Source organism: Tamandua tetradactyla, chromosome 11, assembly GCF_023851605.1.
Source record: "Tamandua tetradactyla isolate mTamTet1 chromosome 11, mTamTet1.pri, whole genome shotgun sequence".
In the NCBI taxonomy this organism is placed as follows: Eukaryota; Metazoa; Chordata; class Mammalia; order Pilosa; family Myrmecophagidae; genus Tamandua; species Tamandua tetradactyla.
In genome coordinates this window covers 95,035,659-95,055,614 of record NC_135337.1, presented here as the reverse complement: position 1 = coordinate 95,055,614, position 19,956 = coordinate 95,035,659, and the positions used below count along the sequence as shown (strand labels likewise).

The following is a 19,956-nucleotide window of genomic DNA, read 5'->3' as shown; positions in this document are numbered from 1 at the left end:
GGGGGGTTCCAATGGCGCGACAGGTCACAATCGCGGGGTGTGTCGGGAGTTGTAGTTCCGCTGCCCGGCGCGGAGGCCGCAGGGAGCGAGGGGGCGGTTGCGAGAGGAGGCGCCGCCCAGCGGCTATGGCCGCGACTCGCGTCTCGCTCTGGGCCGTGTGCGTGTTGCGCGTGGTCCTGGCCACCGTCTACTTCCAGGAGGAGTTTCTAGACGGAGGTGAAAGGGGCGACGCCCCTCGGGGAGGCGTGCGGACCCCTCCCCCGCCACCAGCTGTCCAGCGGGCGGCCGAGTCGCCGTTGGCCCCGGGCTGGACTTCGCGGGGTCCTGGGCGCGAAGTCTCGAAGCTTCGAAGCCTCGAGGGCCCCTCCCCCTCCCCCTCCCTTCCCCCTCCCGCCACCTCCCCTCCCCTCCTCCTCCCCCCCTCCCCCTTACCCAGAGGGGGCCCCCCTCGGCCCTGACCGGTGTCGTTTCCCCCCTTCCCGCCTCGCAGAGCGTTGGAGGAACCGGTGGGTCCAGTCGACCAACGATTCCCAATTTGGGCATTTTAGGCTCTCGTCGGGAAAGTTTTATGGTCATAAAGAGAAAGACAAAGGTTAGTGTAGAAACCATGCTGAATGCCAAAGCCCCCGTGGCAGCCTTTCCGAGCGAGGTGTGGGGGCGCCCCGACCCCTGCCTGCACCCCCTTTACAGGGAGGAAGACCGAGGCCCGGGGAGGAAGGGTCCTCGTTGCCAGTTTTTTTGTTTCTTCTTTCCTTTCCCAAGAGCATCCTAGTGTTTCGTGACCACTCATCAGCTAGGATGATGGGGACCCGTCTGGCCCCACAGAGGGACTTCCCTGCCGCTTTTTGTTTTCCGCGTTAAAAAAGAAAGAAATCGCTGCCCCACGTGTGTGATGTCAAGTGCACAACTCTTCGGGGTTCGAGTTGATGGGTGTTCGCCCCTGTGTGGCCACGGGAGAGGCATCCCTTGTGTCCCTCTCGCAGTTGGCCCCTTTCACCTGCAGCAAGGATAAACTCATTTCTGGTGGTTTTCACCCAAGGTCGGCAATAACCAGCTTGCCTGTCACCTGTTTTTGTACAGCCAGTGAGCCGAGAGTGGTTTTCACATGTTTTTTTAATTGTCGGGGGGAAGAAAAGATCAAAAGGAGGGTGGTATTTTGTGACATGCAGAAATCATGTGAAGGTCAAAGAAATGCATGAAATTTTAGCACCCGTAAAGTCTTTCTGAACACAGCCACATCGTGTGCTTACATGTCTGGGGCTGATTTTCTCACTATAGAGGCAGAGTCCAGGAATTGACCCACAGAGTCTAAGGGGCTACTGGCTGACCCTTTACAGAGAAAGTTTGCCAACCTGTGCTGTAGATGAAAAGTTTTCCCTCTTCTCCACCTTCTGTTCAACCACTGTCTCACCCTGTTATTGCAACGCTGCCCTGTTCTGGCAGCCTCTAGCTTTGGGTGGTATAGGCATTGTTTTGTAAGGTATGCATTGACCTGAATAGCTGGTAAAAGTTGAGGCCATGTAGTAAATAAAGGTGGGATGAAAACTGACAGGTTATTTGATGGAACTTGTCAAGGGAGAGAGGTTTCCATGTAATCTCCTCTGAGTTGTTTCTGTGTCTGTTTTTCACACCCCCCCCCCCCTTTTCTAACATGAAGCCTTTGAGATTCTGTGCATTGTGTTCATTTGTTCGGCATATGGCTGTTGCTGTCAGACACAGGCAAAGCACTTGGGATACCCAGTTAATTTGGTCCCTTCCCTCGTCATCTCCTGGGACCGTGACATTGAAGCCGTGAATCCCAAGATGAGTGAAATTTATCCAGACAGGGATGGGAGGTGGAGAGAGCAAGAGGAGGGTGGCTGCACAACAGGAGAAGGCTGCAAATCAGCTGGCTTGGGAATTGCCTGGGTGGTGCGAGTATGGGAGAGGCTGGGGCTATGGACTCCCTTAGAAACAGAGGGAAGAGGGGTGCCGGTGCGGGGAACACAGTCCTGAGGTTTTGACATAACGAGACAAAACCCCGAGTTCATTTCTGATTTCTCAGCATAGGCAGGTATAGGGGTAAGGCAGGGCATGGAGCAAGGAGGGGTGGACGGAAGGAAGAATGGCTCCACATTCTGACAAGCTCCGGTCTAAGAGAGGGATTTGAAACAGTTCCTAGTGGCTACTGAGAAAGGAAGTTTTTGTTTTGAAGTGAATGCCTAAATTTAGAAAGCACATACTTGGTTATTTGTGCAACAAAACAGATGAGAGCTTGCAGGGGTCTACCCTAGGGCGGTGGGCATTTGAGTACCCACCAGCCACCCCGGGTTTCATGTTCTCATTGGCTCCCCTGTTTCTTAAGTAGCTGTTTGAAGATTGAGAACTGGAGGAAAGGAATAGAACGTTCTGTTTTTCACCCAGCTACCACACAAGCCTCCGGTGTATGTTCTCATGGTCAGGAAGAAGAAAGGGGCCGAATTAACCTCAGGCCCATAGTTAGATGTGTACTTGTCATTTAGAATTGGAGTGTGTTTGTCACTTAAAACACTGCAGTGCTCTGTGAAGGGGAAAAACATCCCTGGCGTGAAGTAGAAGTTCCTTGAGAGCAGAGGGCTGGCTGGTGGTGGTGTCTGAGTTCCCTGTCGCACTGGACTAACTGTTTCTCTCTGGGGTCTGGGGCACCACATCCGTGTACCTTCCCTGCCTCTCTGGGCACAATGCCACTCCCTATCTATCATTAGTACTTTCTGCTTCAAGGTCTGCAAACCACCCAGAATGGCCGATTCTACGCCATCTCTGCCCGCTTCAAGCCATTTAGCAACAAAGGGAAGACGCTGGTCATTCAGTACACGGTGAAGCACGAGCAGAAGATGGACTGCGGTGGCGGCTACCTCAAGGTCTTCCCTGCAGACCTGGACCAGAAGAACCTGAACGGGAAGTCCCCATACTACATCATGTTTGGTGAGTGGTCATGTGGGCAGCACAGCCCCGGCCGCTGTCGGTGGGTGCCCTTCCACCCAGGCCCTCATTAGACCACGGTTTGCTGACGTGGTGTGAGGTCTGTTGGGTGGGTTCAGTCTGTCTGACCTGAGGTTTTTAACACCATTAAATCTAGTTAATTTCATGAGAAGGCAACTGTGCCATTCTCTTGTGCTGTGAAAAAGTTGTTTATCCAGTTTTGGCACAATCCCAAATGCATTGAATTTATCGGGAGGGTGACTGCTGCTCACTGTAAACTGTTTGTCGTACAGCTCGTGTTCCAAAGCTGCTTTTTACATTTTTAAATGGCCTTGGAAAAGTCCAAAGTAGGCTAACATTTTGTGCCACGTAAAAATGAGATGAAATTGGCATTTCAGTGTCTTTGGCCAAGGTCACTTTTTAAAAAAAAAATTAATTAATAGATTTTTAATTAAAAAAATATGACAAGAAACACATTCTTAACATATGATCATTCTGTTCTGCATACTAATCAGTAATTCACAATATCATCACATAGTTCCATATTCATCATCATGATCATTTCTTAGAACATTTGCATTAATTCAGAGAAAGAAAGAAAAAGACAACAGAAAAAAGTTCTTACATACCATACCTCTCCCTTTCATTGATCACTAGCATTTCAATTTAAGTTTATTTTAACATTTATTCCCCCTATTATTCATCTTTATTCCATATGTTTTATTCATCTGTTGACAAAGTAGATAAGACACAAGGTTTTCACAATCACACAGTCACATTGTGAAAGCTCTATCATTATACAATTATCTTCAAGAAACATGGCTACTGGAACACAGCTCTACATTTTCAGACAGTTCTCTCCAGCCTCTCCACTACAACATGACTAACAAGATGATAACTATATAATGCATAAGAATAACCTCCAGGATAACCTCTTGACTCTGTTTGAAATCTCTCAGCCATTGACACTTTATTTTGTCTCATTTCACTCTTTCCCCTTTTGGTGGAGAAGGTTTTCTCAATCCCTTGGTGCTGAGTCTCAGTTCATTCTAGGATTTCTGTCCCACATTGCCAGGAAGGTCCACACCCCTGGGAGTCATATCACCACGTAGACGGGGGAGGGTGGTGAGATTGCTTGTGTTGGCTGAGAGAGAGAGAGGCCACATCTGAGCAACAAAAGAGGTTCTCTTGGGGGTGACTCTTACGCCTAATTTTAAGTAGGCTTAGCCTGTTCTTTGTGGGGTTAAGTTTCATATGAACAACCCCCAAGATTTGGGGGCTCAGCCTATAGCTTTGGTTGTCTGCACTGCCAAGCTTACTTCTTGACATGTCATCGTGGCTGCTTGGGAGCCAGGTTGGCTGATGTCACCACAGTGACCATCTAGTCCACAGAGCTGAAAATACTTACCTGGCTCTTTACAGAAAAAGTTGGTCTACCCTTGGGAAATTAAATAGTCTCTCCCCGTATCTAGGGTAATTGATTAATATCTCACTGAAATCATACCTCAGTGGGCCATGTGAAACAGGTGTGACCAAAGAGTGTAGGTTCTTCTTCCCCAAAGAAGCTCTTCAGGAGCAAGTGTATTTTTAAGTGTCCTTTCATCATCCCAAATTGGGGAATGGTCCTTTAAAATTCTTTTCTCTCACCTCCTGATGTGGGTAGCTTCAGGACATTTCTCCCTCACACATTCTCTGTGAATTTATCATAGTCAGCCTCTGGCTTTGGATGCCTGGTTAGGCTGACTCATGTTTCTCTAGCCTGTGGGTCATGATGTTATTTAGAATCAGAAGAAGAGATAATAGCATTGATGATAGGGAGCCACACCATCGTTTTACAAAGTAAGGCGACTTCTCCAGGGCCACAGATTTACAGACGCACAGCCTGGAGTTAGTTTTGCTTTGCCATGCCTCACATTTACTCTCAAATCTAAAATCAAGATGGAAAAGGTTTTTATTTTGATTAAAACAGAAATCAAACGTGCCTTGGTTTTGAGAATTTTTTTGTTGCCTTCAAACTCGATGGCATAGGTGTCTGTCCAGCCCAAATGTCCTGTTAATTAAACATGATTTCACAAGTATTTGATTAATTAGCCTTGGTGAATGAAATAATCAAATATATCCACCAAAATACTACATCTGAATTGAGAACAAGCATCCTTCAGAGGACAAAAAAAAAAAAAAAAAGAGGTTAAAATAAAATTTTGTATTGCTTATTTGTTTTTTCCTGCATGGGTAGGCACTGGGAATCAAACCCAGGTCTCTGGCATGGCAGGCGAGAACTCTGCCTGCTGAGTCCCCATGGCCCTCCCCCGTAGTGCTTGTTTTTAACTCAGAGTCAATTACATTTTACTCACATCCAGCCTGTCACTGTGAGGACGTGTCCCTGTCATTTCTCAGCTCTAACCTTTGGCATGAAGGGACTTTGAAGGGGGTTGGGGGTGGAGGCTGAGAGGAGAGCAGCCCTCCCCAGAGGCTACACGCCCATGGCCCTCGGTGGTGTGTGTCCGTCTCAGGGGACAGGCAGTCCATCCCCTGTTTTGCAAATAAGGAAACCAGGGTACAGAGAGGACACTCCTTCCCCAGTGTCAGGTCCGGCCTGACCTCGGAGCCCGCCTGTCTGCAGCACTTCCCAGCAGAATCCTCATGGGCTGAGATACTTATTACTGCCTTTAAAGGAGAAGCTGCAGGCTCTCCTGTTGGTTCTGGTGATGTCCTAAAGCGAAATTGAAGCTTCTGGGTGTGTAGGTGCTTTGGAATAGAGAGGAAAATTCTGACTGATTTTTAAGGAAAAGTAAATTGACATGTTTCAGTTGTGAGAAGGTACTACTTTCACCCCGTAGCTTCTGTTTTTAAAGACGGAACTGAAATGTTTTCCAGTATGACAAAAGAGGCAGTTACGTAAGCAGTGTCCTTTGAGACCTTGACCAGGACACATGCCCAGCGTTCTTTGTTAGTTCTTCAAGAACCTGGGGAGAGCACGCTGTAGGAGCACGCTGCTCGTCCCGAGCTCAGCGTGGCCTCCACTCAGGCAGGTGAGAGCCTCTCTGAAGTGGCAGCTTGCAGGGGCATCTGCTCTGAAGGGCCCTCAGAGTCGAGTGGCCCTGACACATGCGTCAGAAAGAGATGGCACTTACCTGCTGTGTGGACATTGGGTTTGCTGAGCCTCTGCAGAGGGGCTCTCCTGTGACTGCACGTGCTGGAATTCTGTCGGGGATGGAAATAGCGATGAGGGAATGCTCTAGTACATTCCTGAGGCTTAAGTACGTGGAGTCATGGGGTCCTTGCAGACATCACACTGGGCTGGGCGTGTCCCCGAGATGCTGGTTGTGAGTCCAGTCCCGCGGGCTCAGAGCACGGCCTCTTCTGTCTGCCCCTTGGGGATAGAGTTCCCCCCACACTCTATTTTCTCAGTGACTGAAACCCAGCCCTGGAAGTGCCCAGTGAAAAACCCAGGCTGCTTAAGTGTAACACTTTTTAGGTTTCATGCTGTGTCTGAAACCTTCATAATTTTTTTTTGTTTATGGTTTGGGGTTGTTAAGAAAATGGGCGTATATATGTATATGCAGAATATATAACACATATGTACACACCCGGAAACATAGTATTGTGTATAGATGTTATGTCCATATTCAATATGCACATCTTGAAGCCTAATGATAAGCTCCGTCATTCTAAGGGTTTCACATGTGCTAGCCCATCTCACTTGACCACATAGCCCTGTGCAGTTGAGAGTAGCATCCCATTTTGTAGATGGGAAACGGAGGCCTGGGCATCAGAGTAGCTGCTAGCTGTGTGTGCACGGTGAGGGGAGATGGGCCTGGGGTCCCCACCCCAGCCAGGTCCCGGGAGTGGGGGCTGAGAGTTGGGCAGCATGGGGGGGTGTTGGCTAGACTGCGAGACCCTGCAATTCCCCCTGGGCTGCCTGGCCTTGGAGTCTGGGTCGGGGAAGCAGCCACTGCCAGGAAGCCACCTGGCTCGTGGCAGCACCGCTGTGCATTTGAACGTCATGGCCCAGAGAGCCCATGGCTCCTTGATCTGGAAGTTTCGTGGGCCTCAAACATGGGAGGGGCATGATGGGGGGTTTTACAGTGATACAGTATGGAAGGAAATTGAGAGCAGTTAATATTTTTTTTGTAGGACCCGATATTTGTGGATTTGATATCAAGAAAGTTCATGTAATTTTACATTTCAAGAATCAGTATCATTCAAACAAGAAATCTATCAGGTGTAAGGTAAATACCCTTGTATTCAAATCAGTGATTATGTTAAGTCTTGCCTGATGGTAACTAAATTTAAAGACAACACTTTGAATTTTAAAATAGTGTTCTGGTTTGCTAGCTGCCAGAATGCAATATACCAGAATTGGAATGGCTTTTAAAAAGGGGGATTTAATAAGTTGCTAGTTTACAGTTCTAAGGCTGAGAAAATGTCCAATTAAAACAAGTCTATAGAAATGTCCAATCTAAGGCATCCAGGGAAGGCCGATGATATTCAGGGTTTCTCTCTCATCTGGAAAGGCACATGGCGAACACAGTCACAGTTTCTCTCTTGGCTGGAAGGGCACATGGTGAGCAAGGCGTCATCTGCTACTCTCTCTCCTGGCTTCCTGTTTCATGAGGCTCCCCAGGAGGCGTTTTCCTTCTTCTCCAAAGGTTACTGGCTTGTGGGCTCTCTGCTTTCATGGCTATGTTGTTCTTCTCTGCTCTCTCTGAATCTCCTTCATTCTCTAGCATGTTTCCTCTTTTATAGTACTCCAGTAAACCAATCAAGACCCACCCAAATGGGTGGAGACATGTCATCACCTAATCCAATTTAACAACCACTCTTGACTAAATCACATCATCCAGGAAGATGATCTGATAACAGTTTCAAACATACAGTATTGAATAGGGATTATTCTACCTTTATGAAATGGGATTTTGATTAAAACATGGCTTTTCTAGGGGACATACATCCATTCAAACCAGCACAAATAGTTTATGGAGCCAGAGATGGGTCTTAGCAAACATACCTGTTGTCCTTGGTATTTCCACTCTGTGGGCCCTTGAGATGCTTGTCAGTTTGGGTTTTCTTTTTCTTTCTTTTCTTAAAAGTTTTTACCCCATCAGGAGGGCATACTCATCTTTATTGTGAGCCAGGACATGTAATCTGCCTCACAGTAACAACAGTGCTGTATGTTTGAGCCATGCCTACCATCATTAAAGAATAAAATACCCAGGGTGAAAAAAGATGTTGTGGAAAAATGATTCAAAGTACCAAAAGAAAAGCCAGTCTTTCTGAATGGGAATATATCTAAAACGAATGCGTTCCTTCCTGCTTTCTTGCCCAGAAAATCCTGGAAATAATGTTTTCTGGTACCCACTTTATAACTGCAGTGTCAGGCTCTGCAGGGCCAGGGTTCGAGGGAATGCTCAAATGGGGGCTGTTGGTCCAGGGCTTCTCCAAGAGGCAGCTCACATGGGTGCCCAGGGGGACTGTGGAATCGGGGGGGCTCTCCCACCCCAGCATCCGAGCTCCAGTGTTAGCTCTGCCAGCAGGCCGGCCCTGCTTGTAGGCACTTTGTGAGTCTGGGTAGGAGGCCCCCAAGTGTTTTAAGATCACCACATGTGTAGAGGGGAAGCGTCCAGAGCCCGTGGCATGTCCTTTCTTCAGTCCCAGACCAAGCAGGAGAGCAACTGTCTCCTCTGGCAGTGCATCATGGACAATGGGTGGTCACGACACGTTGGCCAGTGCCACCCGCCTGCTGAGGCCTGTGTGGGTGAAGAGACCTCCAGGTACCCATCGCCCAGGGCTGAGAGGGGTCGTCCAGGCCAGCTCTTCCCTTGAGGGCCGTGTGTTTCTCCCTTTAGTTTTAGACAGAAAAGCCAGTCTTTCCAGCCAATGATGCTGCAGAGCCTGCATTTCCAGCTGGGAAATGCCTGGGAGCTTATTCTCCTGGCCCAGGGCTGCCAAACAGGGTTGGGGGGAGGACCCTGGAGACCAGGAGACTGTTCCCCAGGCTCAGCCAGTCGAGGCCCTGAGCAGCACCTACAGGCCGAGGCCTCTCAGGCCTGGGTTGCCATTTCTCCAGCCCAGAGAAGAATTATCCAGAAGCCAGTCTTATCTGTTTAAAAGCAGCGTCCATGTGTGACAGCTTGCTGGCCTGGCAATTTCTCCATTTAGAGCTCAGTTGCCATTACAGGGCTCTGGTATATTCCATGATGGCATACAAGACAGGCCTGTGGGCTAAAGCCGGCCTCTGCAGGCTTCCACAGAGGGGGGCTGCATGCTAGAACATCTGGGGTGGAGGATAGGAAGCCGAGAGCAGGGGTCAGGGTCGGGGCAGGTCCAGGGATTGTGTCTACAGTGGTGGACCCTGAGACCCCAGCGGGTTTCCAGGTGAAGGTGGCCTAAACCTAGGCAGATCATTGGGATTGAAAATGCCTGACCCCGCCCATCCAAAGTTGGTTTTGATTAATTTACTGGAGTCCTTTAAAAGGGGAAACATTTGAGAGAAACCTCAGATTCAGATATTTGAGAACAGTTGCTTCAGAGCCAACAGAGATGGAAACATTTAGAGATGCTTGCAGGGAGACACAGAAGATGCCTAGACACAGACGTTGGGAGAAGCAGAGCCCAGCAGAAATCACTATGTGCCTTCCCATGAGATGCTACGCAATTCAGAACCCAGAGCTATGTCCCAGAGGAGCTCCGTGAAGGCCCTCAGACACTTAGAAAGGAAACCACTGGCATCAGAAGCTGGAAACAATGAAACCAGGAACAAGGACTTGCAGATGCCAGCCATGGACCTTCCATGTGACTGGTATTGGCCTTTTTTGAGTCGAGGTATCTTTTTCTCAGGACACCTTGGTTTGGACATTTTTATGGCCTTAGAACTGTGAAGTTGTAACTTAATAAATTCCCTTTTATAAAAGCCAATCTATTTCTGGTATGCGTTTTGGCAGCATTTAACAAACAAACAGATTTTGGTACTGGAGAAGTGGGGTACTGTACATAGAAAATATCAAACATGTTGGAATGGATGTTTAAATGGAGAAGGGGAGCTTATTCCTTCTCCATTTAAAATGTGAGCAGCTTCATAGAGAAAGCCTAAATTTCTTTGAAGAGACTGTTGATAGATGGACTGTAAAGATACTTCTGTTGAAGCCTTAGACAGAAATGATGCATGTGTTACTGCAAACTGGAAGGAAGGTGATCCTTGTTTTAAAGTGGTAGAGAATTTGCTAAAATTGACTACTGATGTTGGATAGAAGGCAGAATTTAAAAGCCATGACCCAGGAGCTTAGCCGAGGAAATTTCCAAACTAAATATGGAAAATGCAGCCTGGTTGCTCCTTGCAGCTTATAGTAAATATGTAGGGAAAGAGATAAATTGAGAACTTAACTCTTGGGTACAAAGAAACCAGAAACTGATGGTCTGGAAAATTTGGGGCTTCTAGAAAGGGAGACCCCAGTGGTTAGTGCCTCATGTAAGGATTTAACCAAACACAGAAGCAGTCAGCCATTTCAGAAAAAGCCGGAATTAGAGATGGAGTTATAAAGGAAGGATCTGTGCAAAATCCTGTTGTCTAATGGCTTTGATCACCGTGAGCTACATGGAAAGCCAACAGTTTTGTTTTTTTTTTTTACAAAATTTGTATAAACGGAACCACTGCCAGTCTGGGCTAAAACGGACAGAGAAAGGACAGGTTGAAGGAAAAAATGATTTCAGAGCCATGAAAGCCAAGAAGCCTGGGGCCGGGAGAGCCGGCCGACCCACCCACAGGGAAGGGTGCGTTTCCCCGAAGGCAGAGAGTAGGCCAAAGAGTATTGCCGCTTCGGACCTTTTCTTGGAGCCAAGAAAGGTGGTCCACCAATGATCCCTGGTTGGTGCAGCCCTCGCCCCAGTGTGTGCAAAGAGCTGGGCCCTGGCGTCGGCCCTCGGCAAGGGTGGGACTGCCGCTTTCTAAAGGCACGTGTCGGTGACTCTCAGACTTGGAAACCAAAGGCATTTGCCCTGCAGGTTTCTGGAACTCTTTGGGTCCAGTGACCCCTGTTTTCCTTGTAATTTCTCCCTTTGGCAGTGGGAACATATAAGCAGACAATTTGTTCCTGAGTTTCACAGCTTAATGGCCAGAGGAAGAATTTTGCCTTAGAACATTCCATGCCTGACTTTGATGGGGTTTGGTACTGTTTTTGACTTTATATTTGTATTGTGAATGAAATGGTTTAAGGCTTTTGTAGTATTGTGATGGAATTAATGTATTTTGTATATGGGGAGAACATGCCTCTTTATGGTCCAGAGGGTGGAATGTGCTGGTTTGAAACTGTTATGTACCCAGAAAAGCTGTGTGCTTCAGCCCTGATCTGATGGGACCAGACCTGTTGTTTAGGATGGAACCTCTCGGTTAAGTTGTTCCACAAAGAACTGACATAGCCAGTTATGGGTGTGACCTTTTCATTAGATGGAGATCTAACTCCACCCATTCCAGGTGAGGCTGAATTAATTTACCCGAGTCCTTGGAAAGAGGAAACGTTTTGGGGAAACTTTAGATGCAGAGGCTTGGAGAACAGTTGCCTCAGAGGTGACAGAGACAGAGATGTTTGGAGATGCTTGGAGTGTCAGCAGAGAGAGCAGATGCCTAGACATGGGCAGAGCCCGGCAGACATCACCGTGTGCCTCACCATGAGAAGTTAAGCAAGCCAGAACCCAGAGTTGTGTCTTGGAGGAGGTAAGTGAGGGCCCACGGATGTTTAGAGAGGAAACCACTGGCATCAAAAGCTGGAAGCCACGGAACTGGGAACAAGGAACAGCAGACACCAGCCACGTGTCTTCTATGTGACAGGCAATTGGCCTTTCTTAAGTCAAGATGTCTTTCCCTAGGTGCCTTAGTTTGAACATGTTTATGACCTTAGAAGTGTAAACTTGCAATTTGCTAAATCCCCCTTTATGAAAGCCAACCCGTTTCTGGTATATTGCATTCTGGCCACATTTGACAAACTGATACGATGCTGGTTTTGTGCCTCCGGTAGAAAAGGAGTGGATGTGATAACACAGAAGGCCCTGTCCCGATGCCAGAGCCTGGTGGACACCACAGCTTGGATGAAGGCAGGGCGAGAGGGCAGTGGGCAGAAGCAGGAGGGCAGCGATGGGGAAGTGGTTAGTGCCACGGGCTCCCAGGCTGAGGGCGCAGCCCCGAGTGGCTGTGGTGTAGCCCTGGGAACTGAAGAGGGCCGGGCCCAGCAAGGGGGATCCACTGGGAGCAGAGAGCCTTCAAAATGACGGGGCAGTGGTCCTCCCACCCAAGCAGCTGGTCCTGGGCCCTTGGGGTTCTGATCTGTGGGGTGGGGTCAGGCAGGGCCATGGGCATTTCTCACCGAAGCTGGGCTTTCGGGCCAGTTGGGGCCACACTTTGAGAACTACCACTCGTGCAATGAGGGAGTCCCCACTGCTGTAGTCGCTCAGGCACGTCTTGGGTCCCCCAGCCGCTCCAGGCACCCACCCAGCCACCTGCTTTCTCTTCCAGGTGTTTCTTGAACGCTCACCTTTTACCAGCCCAGGGGCTTTGACCTTGATTGACCAAGAGAGCCCAGAACTTAAATTGTTGGACAGCGCCGGGTACTAGAAATTCCCTCCTAGTCCTGCGTTGTCCTAGTGTCAGGAGCAGTCTTCGTTTGGTATCTTTCAGAACCTAGAACAGCAAGCTGAATTCTCACACAGCTTTTCTTGAATCTAGCAGCATTGCGTGGTCCCCTGGTTTATATAGCTGCCCCATTGTAATTCCCTGTGTTTTTTAGAAAGTGAAGCCATTGTCTTTGCACAAGGGGAGTCAGCCATTGAGGAGAAGGTGAGAATGGTTCTCCGAAGGGTGATGGTGCCGTAGGACAGCCTTTCTCTGGCTCAGATCAACCTGTTTTCCTAGATTCTGGTTTCTTGCTGTTGTAACAAGGCCTTGGGCAACAAGCACTGTAAACTGCATATTTAGAGCTGGGTTGAAACATTGAGGTTTCATTGTTGGTCTCCCCTACTCCTGGAATGTGCAGGTCGATGGCTTCACACACCAGTACACTCTGATTCTAAGACCGGACCTCACCTACGAAGTGAAAATCGACGGGCAGGCCATCGAATCGGGTGGCATTGAATATGACTGGAATTTAACATCGCTCAAAAAAATGGAGAAATCCTCAGTGGAGTCAAAGGATAAGGTGAAAGATGACAAGTCTCAGGTTTGGATTTTTCCTACATGGCTAAAAAATGTGAAAATATTGTGTGTAAATGTACAACTACAGAATGCCAGTTGATGCCAGTGATGGAGCCCCCAGAGCCTTGGGCTGTTGGTGCCAGCTGTGTGTCACCACCAGTTGAGCTCAGGGCCTCACGGAGATTGGGGTACCTGGGTAGTTCCAGGGTGGAATGCTTGCCTGTCAGCAGGAGACCCAGGTTCTATTTCCAGCCCATGTACCCCTGCCCCCCCCCAAAACAAAAGCATTGTGGAGGATTTTATAATGTCTGAAATGAAAGCAGGTAGGATTTATTTTATTTTTACTAACATAAAAAAAAGAAGAAATGGTAATACATTGGCAACCTTTTTAAAAGTGAACTTTTTGCCATCTTGTGTTTGAACCCAAAGTATTTTTGAGCATCATGTTTGCTGTAGCTGGCAAGAGAGAATCTGTGAACATATTAGCTCGGCATTAGTTGCTGGTGGCTGTCATAACAACGTACAGCAAACGGGGTGGCTGAAAACAACTGGGATTTATCCTCTCATAAAGTTGGGGCGTGACAGGGTCAAAATCTGGGTGTGGGCGGGGCCTCCAAAGTGGCCCTAGGGGAGGCTCCTTGCCCACTTCTCCTGCTCCTCGGGCCCCAAGCATTCCTCAGCTGTGGCTCCATCCTTCTAGCCTGTGCCCTATGATGCTTTCTCCTCCTCTCTGTGTCTGTCTCTTATGAGGGACCCTGTCCATGGATTCGCGGCCTACCAGGTTCATCCAGGATGCTTTCATTTCGGGATCCTCAGCTTAGTCATCTCTGCAAACCCTGTTTTTCCAACAAGCTCCCAGTCATGGGTTCTGGGGTTTGGGAGGTCATGTACCTTTGTGGGGGTCACCATTCACTCCACCACAGGCAGTGTCCACTGCCTCTGAGGCCCTGCTTCCCCCAGCAGCCGGGCAGGGGCCCCACGTGGGGAAACTGAAGCCCAGAATGGCAGAAACCCAGAGCCTGGCAGGTGGGAGACCAGGTCCTGGGACTGAAGTCTCCCTGCAGCTCCTCTGCCCCACAGGAGCCCCCACCCAGGGCCAGGCCGATGACCATGCAGCCTGGGGTGGGTGCCTGAGAGGATGTGAATAAACCTTCTCTACCCGTGGTTTTTTGCCTATATATTTGATTAGACATGAACTCAGACAAATCAGTTAGTCACAGAACTGGGGTGTGATAGCCTGCAATTATACGGAACTGCCACTTGAATTGAACGGGTAACTGCTGCCTGCATCCCAGCTCACGTGGGTCCCCACCTGCTGCAAGCGGGGTAGCAGGAAACAGCAGGAGAGAAGGCTTTAAATCCCCTGCTGTGGAGGAGCTAGGAGGTGTTGTGGCAGAGCCCCTGGGTCTGAGCACAGGACCTTGGCTATTTCCCAGTTCATCTAAACAAGAGAACACCATCATAGAAGACACACGACTTGCTTCTGTATAAGTGCTTATCTGAATATTAGTTCATTGTTATCACCCGTTTACATCATTCATTTATTCGGCGTCATTTCTCCCCCCCACGCACACATGTGAATTCTGTAGTCATGTGAATTCTGTATTCACAGTTTGAGTGGCCCTACAGGAGCTCACGTTCCCAGCCAAGGTGGGGCCAGGCAGCCTTCTTGTTTTCATTCTTAGGCAGACAGTGACTAAATATTGTTTTGAAATGTTGTGGGGGCAATGCTGCTGTTTCTAGATGGGGTTAAAAATTGTGAACAGTGGGTGGGCCATGGTGGCTCAGCAGGCAGAGTTCTAGCCTGCCATGCCAGAGACCCGAGTTTGCTTCCCAGTGCCTGCCCATGCAAAAAAAAAAAAAAGAGAGAGAAAAAAAAGGTGAGCAGTCTCTGAAAGGCCAGTGAGCTTTCCAGGGAATCACTGCATGCACATTTAAGGAGGAAGGAAAAGACACAAGGCGTCTTTAAACAGAAACACATGAAACAAGGTGAGGTCTTGATGGTGATGGCAGGAACCCAGCCCGGGGTTTCCCTTTGGGGGGCAGTGGCTGAGGATTCTGTGTCTCAGTGTTAGTGGAGACTTCACAGACCATGACTCTGGCACGTCCCGAGATCTGACTGTGTGTGCACACATGCTCACATGACACACATACATGTCCATATGTACATGTATGCATACATTTACACTTACATATACCTGTATATGTTAAGCGTGCCACAGTGTAACTGCATCCCTTCTGCTGCCCAGCAACCCCCAGGTAAACGTGGGAACTTTCCCCTGGCTGTCCTGCCTCTCTGGAACAGTCTTCGGCTGCCCTGGCACTGGGCCCAGATCTGACATCCTCAGCAGCAGGAGATCTGCAGCTCCTCCCACACCTTCACTCAGAGTCCCCATTGGATAACTGAGCTGGTGTTTCCCACACTATGGGAGCATGGAAGAAAACCTGCTAAAATCATACAGCGAGTGAGGGGAAAACCTGGCCACATGGGCTGAAGCCCCCAGTGTGGGCGGGAAGCCCCCACGCTGGGCTCTTCAACCAGCATATTGAGAAGGAGGAGGCGAAATGAGAATAGAGCTCAGGGTCCAGCCCCAGCCCCTGCCTCTGCCCAGGGCACCTGAGAACTTCCTTTCTCCATCCGAGCGCTCACTGATTGCTTCCTTTCCCACCTGTGCTCTAAGGACTGGGAGAAGCACTTTCTGGACGCCAGCGCTAGCAAGCCCAGTGACTGGAACGGCGACCTGGACGGGGACTGGCCAGCGCCCATGCTCCAGAAGCCGCCCTACCAGGTTTGTGGTGGTTCCTCCCCAGGTGCCCTCGGCACCTCCCGGCCCCCTCACTCAGATACCCACTCTGCTGTGTTGCAGGACGGCCTGAAACCAGAGGGCATCGACCAAGATGTCTGGCTTCATCAGAAGATGGAGAGCACGAACTCGCTGACCGAGTTCGACCTCACTGAGTTTGAGAACATCGGGGCAGTCGGTCTGGAGCTCTGGCAGGTCACTTGATTTCTTATTTGTTTTCATTAATGACTCTAACTGTGGGCGTAACTTCCTGACCTCAGATAACTGCTCATAGTTGAGCGCTAACTACATGCCAGGCATGGGTCCTGGACCTGAAGAGACAGCTGTGGACAGAACACGTGGTTTCTCTCCTGTGGGTGTTCCCAGCTCAGGTCTGGCCCCTGGGAATTCATAACTGGGTGCATCAGGCTGGAGGATGGGGGGCCCTGCCCGTGGACTTAGGGATAAGGTGGCAGATTCCCACACGGTGGGTCCAGGGCAGGGCCTGACAGCCTGCGCTCCCAGCCTCTAGAACGCAGGTAGGTTCTAGAGTGTTGGCTCTCAAACGCTGCTGGCCTTCAAGTCACAGGGGAGCCTTTTGGAACTGCAACACCCTGGCCGCGCCCCAGACCTCCTAAATCAGCGTCTCGCGCTGGGACCAGGCATCGGGAGCTGCTAGACTGCTCAGGGCCTGCGCTCTCCAGCCAAGGTTGAGAATGGTCCAGGAAGGGGCCTGATGTGGCTTATGCTGTGTGCACCTGTTCTCACGTGGACAGCTAGTCGCTGTTTGAGAACCGAGCAAAATACAGGCGATCCTCTGTAGGGAGGGGGTTGTAAATCATTTTCTCCCGCAGGTGAGGTCCGGAACCATCTTTGATAACTTTCTGATCACAGATGACGAAGGATATGCTGAGGATTTTGGGAAGGCCACCTGGGGTGAGACCAAGGTACGGTGTTTAACTCGTACACATGGTGAATTTTTCTGTTTTTGCCAGTTTTTAAAATTGGAGCCTAACGTATAGGAAAGAGCTTGACGAATTTTTACTATGAATACACCTCCCAGATTAGGATAGCGAAACAGTACCAGCTCTCCAGAAGCTTCCCTATGGCCCCTCCCTGTCAGTACCCCGTGTTCCCAATTCCATTGCCGTCAGTGTGCTCTGTTCTTGAAGTTGCTGTGTGTGACCCACCCGGAGTTACTCTTTGGGACTTGGCTGCTCTGGCTCCTGTGGGGAGATCCATGCTATCACTGCACGCAGCAGCAGCCCGTCCCTCCTGTGTGAACATACCAGGACGTGTTGATGTGGTGTGCTGCTGGCGCAGCTTTGGGTGGCTCCCCGTTCAGGCTGTGTGCATGGAACTGCTGCATGCATTTCCCCACGCATGCCTCTTAGCTCTCGTTTCTGAGCATGGAAAAGCTACGCCATGAGGTCCACTAGAGCGAGGCAGTTTGCAGTGCAGCCGTTCTCGTTTCATCCCCTCTGTGGCAGATGGTTTCCATTCTACCATGTCTCTGGGAAGCCTTGGCACAACAGTTGTTGTTCTCAGCCAGGTTTATTGAGATGTAAATCATATACAATAAAACATCCCCTTTTGAGTTGTAGTGTTCTATAAAGGTGGACAAACACATAGGCTTGTGGTAAAAGTACCTCCAAAAGTCAAGACGTAGGACCAGTCCAGCCCGCAGAGTGTTCCCATGGCTGTGTGGCCGGCCCCGCCCCACCCAAGGCAGCCGCCAGCTGCATTAATGTCCCTGGAGCCTGTCTTTCCCAGAACCCACAGTGGGATCCCAGGAATGGAGCTGGGTGGAGCGGCTGTGGCCCAGCATAATGCCTGGGTGGGGGCTTTGGGTGACCCCTGGGGTCTGCAGTTCCCCTATCCACACTGGGTAGTGTCTACAGGTTCCAGAGGGGGGATCTTTGGGGGCCATTGCTCAGCCTCACACTGAGGTACAGAAGCTTCTGGAGGCCAGGGGCAGCAGAGTACAGAACCCCCAGGCAGTCCCCAGTAAGCTGATCCACAGCCCACCTGGGGTCTTTGTCTCTTTCTCCAGGGCCCAGAAAGGGAGATGGACGCCATTCAGGCCAAGGAAGAACTCAAAAAAGCCCGTGAGGAGGATGAGGAGGAGCTGCTGGGAGGAAAGTTTGGCGGGCAAGAAAATTATTTCAATAGATTTCACAAAAGAGATGAATTTTAGTCATTCCCATTATACATAAAAATGACTGGTAAACCCTTGTTTCTATCTCAGTCTGCATTTCAAGGCGTTAATGTCCACATGGTAATTTTTCCAGTTTTCCTTGAAAAATGTCACTCTGCCCCTTGGCAAGGCTGGTCACGTTTCCCCCAGATGCACCCCGGGCACCAAGAGACCCCCCCAACACTGACAGGCGCCTGGAAGCCACAGGGCAAAACCCGGATGCTCTTCCCAACCCCCAAAGTGCTTTTATAGAATAAAGTTGGTAAAATTCATTTTGAAAAAGGAGAGCCATGCTTTATTTATTCTTGATGTGAATTTCTAGGAGTAACACGAAACTTACCCTGTAAGAACTTTGACCCAATGTCTGTGTGCTCCGTTGTTGACTGGTTAGTTTACAAAGCCTGTGCTTTGTGGACAGGTGTATTTTTTTTTAATTGTAGTAAAATATACGACATAAAAATCGATATAACCATTTTGAGTGGGCAATTCTTTGACATTTAGTACGCGGACTATACTGTGTAACTCTCACCATCGCTGCCCAGACCATTTTGCCACGCTGAACCAGAACTCACTACTCCTTTAACAATGACTCACCACCCCCCTCTCCTGCCACCCCTGCTAAGCACGGTTCTGCTTTCTGTCTCGATGCGTTTGCTCATTCTGAGTTTTTCAGATAAAGAACACATCCACTATCAGTCGTTTGTCTCTGGCTTATTTCATTCCACATGACGTCCTCAAGGTTCACCCCAGTTGTAGAGTGGGCCCGCACACACCCTGTTGCTTCTGCTGAGGAAGAAGACCCCACTGTCTGGCAGCACCACGTTCTGCTCTGTTCGTCTGTGTTGGGCACTTGGGTCACTTCACCTTCCAGCTCTTGCGGACAGACATTTTCATGTGCAATCACGAAGTCCACGACCCACTCCTGTGGCCTTTAGCTCTCTGGAATTTGGAGGAGTGAAATTCATTTTCTCAAAAAGTAAAAATAAGGATTATTTCTCAGATTAAATGTTTTCTTTTAAATCCGATAATTTGCCTTAAAAAAAAAAAAAAGTTACACACAGCGTCTTTTTTCCCAGAGACCCCCTCTTCACAAGGAAACTTGTGTCGGAAATAAATTCCAGACCCAGAAGCTGGGAATCCAGCCATGTCCCAAGCAAGCTGAACTCACTGGAAGGGCGTGGGCAGTGGCCCTGGGAGGTGAAGTTGGGACTGGTTTTGCTCTTGTCTGGGCCTAAACCGGCAGACCGCACCTGACTTCTCAGCGAACAGCCACCTCTCTGCACCGCTGACCTCAGCACCTCCATGCTCAGCCCCTTGCTGTGCAGGCTAGGACCCCAGCACTGCCTCCCTCTTGAAGCTCTAGGAGGGATATGAAGTTGGGGTAGGAAGCAGCAGAACCGGAACGCGAGGAAATGCTGCTGAAGTCCTTGTATGCAGAACCCTGGAGGCCTGGCTCAGGCCCGAGGGTGCCGTCTGTGATCTCCCTCTGTGGCCATGGAGGTGGCCTCTCTCCCGTACAGCAGCCACTTGCCGCAGGGGGCTACCAAGCCCTTGGAACATGGCCATCGTGGCTGAGAGACAGATTTCTTTTATTTAACTGTCAGTGAAATTCAAACCTCAGTGGCCACCTCCAGCAAGGCCAGCATGATGGAGCATCATGCTCTGGGGTCTGATGAGAGAGGCCCCGGGACTGCCAATGCCTGCCCAGCTTGGTAGACACCGTCCTAGAGGGGGTCGCTGGCAAGGTGGGACACCCCCACCCCCAGCCTGCATTTCCAGTCAAGACCACGCTGGGAAAGTGTCTGTGTGTCTGTGTCTTGGACTACTTCCAGGGCTAGAAGCCCACACACTACAGT

General features: G+C 49.6%; 1 protein-coding gene across 1 annotated transcript; it reads left to right on the top strand.

Moving 5' to 3' along the window:
• Window positions 1-39: 39 nt before the first annotated feature.
• Window positions 40-18,382, top strand: CALR3 (calreticulin 3). The gene is made up of 9 exons (XM_077121996.1): window positions 40-216; window positions 491-592; window positions 2,740-2,943; window positions 7,078-7,172; window positions 12,963-13,145; window positions 15,802-15,909; window positions 15,988-16,119; window positions 16,758-16,850; window positions 17,957-18,382. Exons 1-9 carry the CDS (start codon window positions 126-128, stop codon window positions 18,098-18,100), a joined length of 1,152 nt encoding a protein of 383 aa, XP_076978111.1. The 5' UTR covers window positions 40-125; the 3' UTR covers window positions 18,101-18,382.
• Window positions 18,383-19,956: the final 1,574 nt, after the last annotated feature.